This window comes from Barbatula barbatula, assembly GCF_947034865.1.
Source record: "Barbatula barbatula genome assembly, chromosome: 18".
NCBI classification, from domain to species: Eukaryota; Metazoa; Chordata; class Actinopteri; order Cypriniformes; family Nemacheilidae; genus Barbatula; species Barbatula barbatula.
Window position 1 is genome coordinate 16446095 of NC_136781.1, and position 11204 is coordinate 16457298.

Genomic DNA, 11204 nt, shown 5'->3' on the forward strand with positions numbered 1-11204 from the left:
GTCCCAGTATGTTGCTGAACTGAAACAATGGGCATCTAAGTGTGACTTTGGTGCAAGTTTGGATGAGTCTCTACGTAATTTTTTTGTTAGCGGAATCCAGAGTGAAGCATGTCAACGAAGATTGCTTTCAGAAGACACACTCACTTTTGCATGAGCATTGGAAGTTGCTTACAGCATGGAAACATCAGATCGAGATACGCAGCAACTGAGGAAAGCAGAGGATTCAGCGACAACAGTGCATAAAGTAAATGCAAAGACTGTTTATAATCAGAGACAATTATGCTATCATTGCAAAGGGAAAAACCATAATGCTACGGAATGTTACTTTAAAAATGTCACAGTTGTGGACAGATTGGGCATATAAAGAGAGCTTGTAAAGTTAAAGGAAAGTTATATCTCAACAGTAAATCTGCTGAACAACAGAACAAGCACAAAGTAACAGCGTATATATGTATGCTGAAGTGCCAGAGCTGGAACAACATTTCCGAGTGAATTTTACTGTGAATCAGCAGGATTTATTGATGGAAATTGATACAGGAGCGGCTGTAAGCATCATTTCACAACAAGTGTATAAACAATCATTTGCCCATTTGCCACTGGAGGGAGCTAGAGTAAAGTTAAAGACCTACACTGGTGAAGGCATTCCAGTATTGGGTCAATTCACAACTACTGTACAATATAAGGATCAAGTGAATGAGTTACCACTAATTGTAGGGAAAGGGAATGGTCCAAACCTGTGTGGTAGGAACTGGCTCCAGAAAAGAAAATTGAATTGGAAAATAATTTGATATGTGAGTCAAGCTATGCCGCCAGGGTCTATTCAAGAAGTGCTGGACAAGTATAGTGAAGTTTTTAAGGATGAGCTGGGTACTCTTAAGGACATTAAAGCTACTATTTCAGTGAAACCAGATGTTCCACCCAAGTTTTTTAAAAATCGTCCTCTTCCTTTTGCAATGAAAGAACGTGTGGAGAAGGAAATTGAAAGACTAGTAAAAGCCAATGTGATATCTCCAGTAAAATACAGTGAGTGGGCTGCTCCAGTCGTCCCTGTTATAAAAAAGATTCCACAATTCGTTTATGCGGAGACTACAAAATGACTGTTAATCAAGCTGCCAATACTGAAGTGTATCCCTTGCCACGGATTGAGGAAGTGTTAGCCACTTTGAGTGGAGGGAAGTTGTTTTCCAAGATTGATTTGGCACAGGCATATCAACAGGTCTTACTGGATAATGATTCTAAGAAGTATACGACAATGAACACCCACAAGGGATTATATGTGTACAATCGTCTTGCATTTTTCAACGCATAAAGGAAAATTTGATGAAAGATCTGAAGGTGATTGTGTATTTGGACGATTTGTTGATCACAGGTCAAAATGAGCAGGAACATCTAACAAACCTTTGTAAAGTCTTACAGCGTCTTCAAGACTCAGGTTTAAGAGTAAAGAAAAGTAAATGTGCATGGGGACAAACAAGAATTGAATACCTGGGCCATATGATCGATAGAAAAGGGGTGTATCCAACAAAAGACAAGTTAAAAGCTATTCACGATGCACCAGCACCTTCAAATGTGATGGAATTGCAAGCTTTTTTGGGCCTGTTAAATTATTATGGACGTTTTGTACCACATCAGAGCACACTGTTAGCACCACTGTATAGACGGTTAAAAGAACAAATTGCTTGGTGCTGGGGGAAAAAGGAAAAAAGTGTTTTCAACAGGTGTAAAGAACTGCTCACCAGTGATAAAGTGCTAGTACATTATGATCCACAACTGCCTTTGACTTTAGCATGTGATGCTTCAGCTTATGGAATTGGTACAGTGCTTCATCACATCATGCCAAATGGTGAAGAACATCCCATTGCATATGCATCACATACTTTGTCCCCTGCTGAAAATAAATATTCACAGATTGAGAAGGAAGCCTTGAGTGTGATCTATGGAGTTAAAAAATTCCATCAATATATTTGGGGAAGACCCTTTAATTTGATTAGTGACTCTGTTTGGTGAACATGAGCACATCCCAATGATGGCTGCCGTTCGCATTCAGCGGTGGGCTATAATTTTGTCGCCATATGATTATCATATCATGTATCGCAAGGCAGAAAGTCATGGGAATGCAGATGGTTTGTCACTACCTGAGATTACGGATGTGGGAACAGAATCTATTTCAGCAAATATCAACACTTTTTTGACAACCCATCTCCAAGAAGCTCCCCTAAATGCAGCACAGATTGCCAGAATGACAAGAACAGATCAAGAACTTTCTAAAGTTTTTGTTATGTCATGGAAGGTTGGCCAATTGAAGTGTCAGATGATTTGAAAATCTTCTATGCAAAAAGAGATGAACTGTCAGTGGAACAGGGATGTCTGTTATGGGGCACACTCTATCTCCCGGAGGAGACGGCTCGAAGGAATCGTCAGGGTCGGATGCCAATAGGTCGCCCTCCGATGCTGTGAAGGACATCTCATCTTTGTCATGCATCGTGTCCGATTGCGTGACAGAGGAGTAAGACGGTGTGGTACCTGTGCTGTCAGATTGCAAATGGACAGAGACTTTTGTTTTAAAAAAGAGACTTTTATTTTGAAAAAGGGAGTTGAGACTTTCCAGTCTTCAGACCAGAAATCAGGAAGTGAAGAGTTTTTGTTTGAAGCACATGCAGTGAGAGGCTGTGAAGCACTTGTTGTGAGTTGCTGTTGAAAGTTGATGAATTGGGGAAGGACTTTACTTGCTGGGCATTTCCAGGGATGCTACTGGTAAGATAATGATTTGATGCTGATATTTGTCAACTGTTTAATGTTAAATGCAAATGTTGATGGTGAAATTGCTAGTTAATGTAGTTAATTTCTAAATGCCTTGCACTCATGTTGGTTCATCTAACACTGTGAATGTTGTTTGTTGAAGTTAATGTAAGGTTAAGGAGAACTTTATATTTGTTTGTATATTTGTTTGTTAAAGTAATTGTTGTATTTTGTATTTTGTTTCTCTTTTCTTGTAAAGGTTTTCAACCTAACTAAATGCCTAACTAAATGGCTAACTAAATGGAAAACTTCTGATAATTTGCCTAAATAAATCACAAGAAGAAGAAATTGTTTGAGTTGATTCCATCTACCCCTGTTTATGGCTAAGGCCTCTTTCAAGTTTGGGCAGAAGTAAAGCAAAACCCCCTGAGAACTTGACAGTTGAAAACCAACGGCACAGTTGGAAACGGAAAAGGAAAAGTTGAAGATTGGAGGATTGATCCTTCCTTTTTGTTTGCTGAGTGACATTGTGCCACCTGGCACCCATCACTGTGCTGCCTGATAACCAAGGAGCTGCGTCGAGACTAGAAGATTAACGGCTTCAATGAGTCCAGAGTGTGGATGCAGAAGAGTTCATCTGATTCAATAATTCAAGAGTTGAAGAGAGATAATACTTTATCGTAATCAAGATGGCAGTCGAAACACTCGGCAAGACACTGGAGCAGCTAAAGAAAGGCAGAACAGCAGCAAAGATTTCCTTCACTAAGCAAGCTAACTATCTCTGTCGGAGAGCAGGTGATTTGACTGAGACAGAACTCAGACAAGAGTTTGTGAAGCTCTCTGCCGATTCAAGGAAAGTCCTTGAGGCCAATGATGATTACAGGACTGGCTTAGAAGCAGAGCTTGCAGCCAGTGAAGATGGTGAAGGTGCAGAGCTAAGTACAAAACCGGATACGAGCCTAAAGGAATCTGCCAGTGAATGTGAGCAAAAGTTCAATGACGTAAAGCAGATTGTTCAAACCAACCTCTGGAGCAGATATGGATCAGACACGCTGGAGGCTGCCTTTGAAGAAGCAGAAAAAGCCGGGAGGCATGCATATGGAATACCTGTGGAAAGCAGTAACTGTGAAGGATTTGAAGTCCACCTTACTGTACTGGAAAAGTTGATCAAAGAAACATCTATCGCATTCACAGCCTGGGAGTCGTGGATTCCTGGAGCAGAGGCAAGCAACTTTCGGATGCGAAGCAAGGACCTGAGAGTGTCTTACAATGAGCTTGACATGAGGAAAGCTGAGTTTGCCAGAGCACGGAGGATTGCTGTGGAGAAGCAAGGTATAGGCGTGAATCAGGAGCCAACTGGACTGAGAATACCAGTAGTGAAAATTAAGCCGACCAAACTGCCCACGTTTAACGGCTGTAAAAGAGACTTCCACCGCTGGAAGTCTGACTGGGAGATCCTTCAAAAGCAGGGAGAGCCAACTGGTTCGCCAGAGGTCAAAAAGATTCAGCTTCTTGATAGTGTGGAAGAAAGAATTGTGAAAGATCTTCGCCTGTCAACCTATACCGCAGCGGATGATGTTTTCAGAGTGCTAGCTAACAGGTATGGAAATAAATCTGCCATTGCTCTAGAGATTGCTGAAGAGCTGGAGAAGATTCCGCCTGTTAAAGGAAATCAGCCAAGAAAAGTAGTAGACCTTATCCAGACAATAGAGAAAGCGCTTGCTGATCTCACAGATCTAGGAAGTACCGGCGCCATCAAAAACCCTCTGGTGGTGAGGTCTTTAGAGAGCAAACTTCCGGAGTTTGTGAAGAAGGACTGGCTAACGTTCATGGTGGATCCTAGCAACGGTGTTACTCCAGACAACCATTTTGATGTGCTCCTAGCTTTTCTAAAGAAGCAAGAGGAGATCTTCGAGAGGCTAGACCAACTACGAATCACAGACAAGCCAGAGAAACCAGACCAAGCAGAAAGGAAGTTCAACAAGAAATATGCCTCGACTAAAGCCACGAAGAAAGAGGATGCTGAGGAAGGGTGCATTATCTGTGGAGATGAGAAACATAAGGACAGGATTTTCTTCTGCAAGAAATTCAAGGGTCTGAAGCTATCAGAAAAGGAAGCTGCTGTGAAAAGGATCGGTGCATGTAGGGAGTGTTTGGGATGCCACAAGTATGATGACGGCTGCAGAGACACTTATCTGTGCAGAAATGCAGACTGCAGGACGAGAGGCCCCTCAGATCACCACTTCTTTCTCTGTCCACGAGGAAACAACAAGAGGCGTGAACTTGAGAGACCTCAAACAGATGACAGAGACAAAAAGGGCTTAACTGAGGAACAGAAGAAATTCCTGGGTGAACTTACACCAGAGTTAGCTGAGAGATGCAGGAAGGCCTTCACCAATACAGTGTCAAAGGTTAGCTGTCCAGCCAACTGCCAGGTGAGCCTCCTCAAAGAAGGTGGATTGAGAGAACTCCCCGTCATTATGATGTTGATGGAAGTGACCGCTAATGCAGGTCAAAAAATCGGAGCCCTGGTGGATCTGGCTTCAGACACCAATTATATCACTCATAAAGCAGCCAACAGGTTGAATCTTAGGAGCGAGAAGATCACACTTGTTGTGCATGGAGTTGGTGGAATGGTTACCAAAGTAGCCACGAGGAGATACCTCCTCAGAGTTCGAATCAAAACCTCCAAGGGAACTGAGAGGGCCCATGAACTGCTCTGTTATGGGCTGAAGGAGATCGCCAAAGTTCACCAAGTCATTAGGCCTGAAGAGCTGAGGAGATTCTTCCCTGAAGTTGAAATTGAGGAGCTAAGGAGACCGAAGAAGATTGAATTGCTCATAAGTCACAGAGAAGGGAGACTTGCCCCGCAAAGGATGAAGGTTGTAGGAGATCTTGTCTTGTGGGAGAGTCCTCTTGGAAAGACGGTGGGCGGAGCACACCCTGATCTGTTTGAGCAAGTAAACGTGGCCGCACATGAGTCGAAGACGCACTTTGCCCGTTCTATGAGAACAGCTGCCATCAAATATGAGGAGATTCCTGCTGAGATCCCCTTCATGATGAAGACACTCCATATTCAAGACACCATCGCTGAAACTAGGCATACAGCCGCAACTCACCGCGACTTCCTTGAGTGGTGGAGATGGGACAGTATCGGTGCAGCCTGCGAGCCGAAATGTGGTGGATGCCGCTGTGGGAATTGTCAGCCTGGAGGAAAGGAGATGACCTTAGCAGAGGAAAGGGAACTTGAAATAATAAAAGATGGCCTTACGTACATCATTGAAGATGAACACAGCAAGTCTCCACACTGGGATGCAAGGTATCCTTGGATAATGGATCCTGCCTGCCTTCCCAATAACCGAAGTGGAGTTGAGGCCACCTTTTTAAGAACTGAGAAAAGGCTCAGGAAGGAACCAGAGTGGCTCGCTGCTTACACTGCTCAAGTTCACGAGATGGTTGAGCGCGGAGCTGCAAAGAGACTCACAAAGAAGATGACTGAGGATTGGAAAGGGCCAGTTTGGTACGTGAGTCATCTAGTTGCGCCAAATCCCCACTCAGTCACTACTCCAGTGCGCCTTGTATGGAACAGCAGTCAAAAGTTCAGGGGAGTGAGCATGAACGACCTGCTGCTCAAAGGGCCAGATGTCTTAAACCCCATCAGAGCTGTCTTACTAAGGTTTAGGAAAGGAGTGCATGCAGCCTTAGGAGACATCAGGAAGATGTATAACTCTGTGTGGCTGGAGGAACGTGAAATGCATCTGCACAGATTCCTTTGGAGGGACCGGCAGGATGAAGAGATAGGGGAGTACGTCATCACAAGGGTGAATATAGGGGACAGACCTGCTGGATGCATAGCACAGCTGGCTATGCGAGAAACTGCAAGGCTCACCAAGTTCTCTCACCTGGAGGAGGCGCGAAGAGTGCTGGAGGAAGACAGCTACATGGATGATGTCCTCACATCCCACAATGATGCAAACAGACTTAGCAAAATGACGAAAGAGATTGAAGAGATTCTGCAAGCAGGTGGATTTTCCCTGAAGCCATGGGTCCAGTCTGCACAGAGTAGCAGGCAGAAAAGTGGAGAAACAAACCTCACGGCGAGGACGCCCTCTGAGACGAACAAAATGCTTGTTTTGCCAAATCAGATGAAGGATGAGGACAACAAGGCATTAGGCATTGGGTATCTAGCAGAGGAAGACAAACTCTACATAATGTCATCAGTCAACTTCTCCAGAAGAAGAGGGAAGATGAGGACGGGCCAAGACCTGCTGATGGAGGAGGTGAGATCAAAAACACCTAATCCTCTCACTAGAAGATTACTGCTGAGTCAGGTTGCAGGGCTCTATGACCCAATCGGACTGGTCACACCTCTAAAGCAGAAAGGTGCCATCCTCGTTAGGAAAGCATTCCAGGAAACAGGGAGTGGGAATCTGGCCCAAAACACCTGGGACAAGCCACTTTCTGAGGGCCTCAGGGAGGAGGCCACCAAGCTGTTTGAGGAGTATGCACAGCTGGGACAAGTAAAGTTTCATAGAAGCCTTACTCCACTAGGTTGGAAAGGAAAACCCTGGGCCATTACCTTCTCAGATGGCAGTGATAAGTCCTACGGAGCGGTTCTATACCTTAGATGGGAGACGGATGCAGGTATAGACATCAGGTTGCTAGAATCCAAGGCGAAGCTGACACCAATGGATCAGAAGGGCGATGCCGTGAAGGCTGAAGTCTGTGGCGCTGTGTTTGCAGCCAGATTGAGAAAATACGTGGAGAGGCATGGCCGAATGGAGATGGAGCGTTGGTTTCACCTAGTTGACAGCCAGACCGTATTGGGAGCCATTCAGCGAGACAGCTATGGCTACCAAACATTTTTTGCCAACAGGATAGGAGAAATCCAGAAGTCTGTGTCGGTTGAAGACTGGTGGTGGATCCCAGGGAACCTCAATATAGCAGACATCATTACTAGGGGAGCTGCTCTAAAGGATCTGGAAGAGACTTGGCAAAGTGGACCGGAGTTTTTGAGGAGGCCATTAGAAGACTGGCCAATAAAGTCAGCTGGGGAAGTGGTAACTGACGCCAGAGACAGCATTAGTAAGCTACAGAGGAAGGCCTTTTCAGCAGTGGTGACAAGAGGTCAAGTGAAGAGACGCCGCGGGGTTTCCTCCCAGGAGCACACCAAAGCTGAAGACTCTAATGAAAGGAATATTGCGGAAACAACTCACCTGACTGTCTGCCCTGATGCATCAGACATTGATCCAGGAGTGAAGCAGGATGAAGCCGCGATGAGGAAAACACTTTCCAGTTCAGCTGTCAAAAATCTTTTGGAGGTGAAGAAGTTTAGCTGCTTGTCCAGGTTGGTGAATGTCGTTGCTTGGGTACGACAGGCTGCTGACAGCTGGCTAGGCCTGAAATATCAGGCCCAAAAGAAATCAAAGTGGGAGGCATCACCCTCAAAAGAAGAAGTTCTCGTTCTCAATGTTGAAAACTGCGACTATGCCTTCAGAACTCTCTCCTTGGCAGCTCAAGAAGGCACAACATTCCCTGATACTACGCTCAACCGACTAGTGGTGATTAAGGACAAAGATGGACTCCTTCTCTGCGGCGGCAGAATCCAGACCTTCAGGGAAGACAAATCGTTTGTGCCCATTCTCCCTCATGATGCGTGGATTTCTACATTGCTTGCGCAAGAGGCACACAATGTCAATCATGAGGGTATAGCAGGGACGCTGTTGAGGATGAGGAGAAAAGCCTGGGTGGTTAAGGGAAGAAGGATAGCCAAAAAAGTAGTGGACAGTTGTGTCATCTGCAGGAAAGCGAGAGGTGAGAGATGCCAGCAAATAATGAGCGACCTGCCGCCTGAGCGGACCACGCCAGCAGCTCCATATCAGTTCACTGCCGTGGACCTATTTGGCCCATATGAAGTGAAAGATGAGGTGAAGAAGAGAGCAAGGCTGAAAGTGTGGGGTATTGTGTTCAGTTGCATGGCATCCAGAGCCATTCATGCTGATATTGTCAGTGATATGTCCGCAGAAGGATTTCTGCTGGCCTATCAGAGATTTACGTCGTTGAGGGGACACCCCAGCAAGGTATGGTCTGACCCAGGCACTAACTTTGTCGGGGCCAAACCTGCCCTCGAAGACCTGTATCAGTTCCTGGAGCACCTGGAAAGATCAGGAGTGGAAAAAAAGGTGGCCAAGCATGGCACAAAGTGGTCCTGGAAGATCCATCCAGCTGACTCGCCTCATAGAAATGGAGCGGCGGAGGCAGGAGTGCGAACCGTAAAGAGAGCCCTCCAGAATGTAGGTGGCAATGGAGTCTTCACATGGGGAGAATTCCAGACCTTTGTATATATGGCAGCCAACCTGGCCAACGAGAGGCCTATAGATGCGAGAGCACAAGTCCAAGAGGATTGTGTGGAGTATATTACTCCAAACTCTCTCCTGCTGGGGCGAGCAAGCTTGAGAGGAGACCCAGGAGACTTCCAGTTCGAGGGTTACCCCTACAAAAGGCTGAGAGTGATCCAGTCAGAGGTGAATAAATTCTGGAAGAAATGGTGTCAATTGGCAGGCCCGAACCTCTTCGTCAGAAGCAAATGGCACACAAAGGAGAGGAATGTTGCAGTAGGAGATGTTGTTTGGCTTGCGGATCAGAATGCCTTAAGAGGTCAGTTCAAATTAGGCAGAGTGATCAGTGTGTGTCCTGACGAGAAAGGAGTTGTGAGAGACGTCAGAATCAGGACGTTTCCCAGCTATCCGGTCATGATCAAGAAGCCATCCCATGAAGAACACAGCGGGAGTACGCCAGCAAAGAAGAAGCTTTCCAACAAAATCCCTGCAACGATCTTACACAGAGACGTTAGGCGTCTTGTTGTGTTGATTCCAGTGGAGGAGCAATGAAGAGAAGATCCGGTACACTCCAAAGAAGCTTGACATGACCTCCTCGGGTTCTGGAACCAGGAGCTCAAGTGGGAGGTGTGCTGTCAGATTGCAAATGGACAGAGACTTTTGTTTTAAAAAAGAGACTTTTATTTTGAAAAAGGGAGTTGAGACTTTCCAGTCTTCAGACCAGAAATCAGGAAGTGAAGAGTTTTTGTTTGAAGCACATGCAGTGAGAGGCTGTGAAGCACTTGTTGTGAGTTGCTGTTGAAAGTTGATGAATTGGGGAAGGACTTTACTTGCTGGGCATTTCCAGGGATGCTACTGGTAAGATAATGATTTGATGCTGATATTTGTCAACTGTTTAATGTTAAATGCAAATGTTGATGGTGAAATTGCTAGTTAATGTAGTTAATTTCTAAATGCCTTGCACTCATGTTGGTTCATCTAACACTGTGAATGTTGTTTGTTGAAGTTAATGTAAGGTTAAGGAGAACTTTATATTTGTTTGTATATTTGTTTGTTAAAGTAATTGTTGTATTTTGTATTTTGTTTCTCTTTTCTTGTAAAGGTTTTCAACCTAACTAAATGCCTAACTAAATGGCTAACTAAATGGAAAACTTCTGATAATTTGCCTAAATAAATCACAAGAAGAAGAAATTGTTTGAGCCTTCCCGGGAACGGCCAGACGAGCGAGACGGGGCATGAATGGTCATCGGCTGACGGATTTACGCTCACGGTAATCCCTATGCCACCCAAGCTGCTTGCTGCTGCTGACAGCACGGCCGTGGCCAATGCGTTCGCAGAGCGGGAAGCAGACGAGGTGGTGGCTGGCTGGATGACTCCACAAAAGCTGCCTCAGCGTGTTGGATCCCCAAACACCTGACGCAGACATCGTGTCCGTCCCCCTCCTCGATGAGGGAGTTGCAACCACGAGAGCAGCGGGACATGTCACGCTGAAGAAATAAGCTCTTTTTGAACACCTCTGGAACTGCTGAAACGCCGGGGGGATGATCACTTAAAGTTTTTTTGTACCCGGATATCCGGGGGCGGAGCCCGACATGCAAATTTCATTCGCAAATTTCATTGGCCTTTTCAAAATAGTCAGAAGATGATAGGTTCTCAATAGCGAACCCCATCTGTTGGTTCGACACAACGTCGAGAGACCGACAAAAAGGGAACTGTATTTAAAGTTGGTTGAGGTACTTTTGGGGCAGTTTTGTTTCACCTAAATGTCCCATTTCCACCTCTCTCAAACTAATGCATGGATGAATATAGCCAGAAACCATTTGTTTGATGCATGCAAAGAAGCAACACTGTCTGTCTCACGAAGCATTTATTCAAGATTACGTAGACATGCAAAAATTTCAAGGCCAGACACACACTACACATTACACATGACATGACACATGATAGCTGCAAATAAACCTCTGTTTTAAAATACGGTAAAACAATAACTTCAACTACTAAAGACCCCGTTCTCGATATACGGCCTGATTCCTCAATGGGCTTAAGGAATGGAGGGTAGGGTGAGCGAAGCTCCATTAGTATCCTGTTGTGGGTTCGCAAACCATTGCCTGCTTATGTTGGAGTGAT

At 45.2% G+C, this 11204-nt stretch overlaps 1 protein-coding gene across 2 annotated transcripts; it reads left to right on the forward strand.

Moving 5' to 3' along the window:
* Positions 1-2569: 2569 nt before the first annotated feature.
* On the forward strand, positions 2570-10210 carry LOC306907884 (uncharacterized protein). Of its 2 annotated transcripts, XR_013787951.1 has the most exons (3): positions 2570-2754; positions 2999-9935; positions 10180-10210. XR_013787951.1 is itself a non-coding variant. In XM_079480374.1 (2 exons), exon 2 carries the CDS (start codon positions 3429-3431, stop codon positions 9627-9629), a length of 6201 nt encoding a protein of 2066 aa, XP_079336500.1. In that variant the 5' UTR covers positions 2570-2754; positions 2999-3428; the 3' UTR covers positions 9630-10197. The 2 variants fall into 2 exon arrangements, 1 of the variants encoding a protein (XP_079336500.1); XM_079480374.1 differs by having other exon boundaries at positions 2999-10197.
* The last annotated feature ends 994 nt before the right edge of the window (positions 10211-11204 follow it).

What these genes read in the sequence shown, in the direction of transcription:
- LOC306907884 (XM_079480374.1), top strand. Translation starts at nt 3,429, where the DNA reads ATGGCAGTCGAAACACTCGGCAAGACACTGGAGCAGCTAAAGAAAGGC.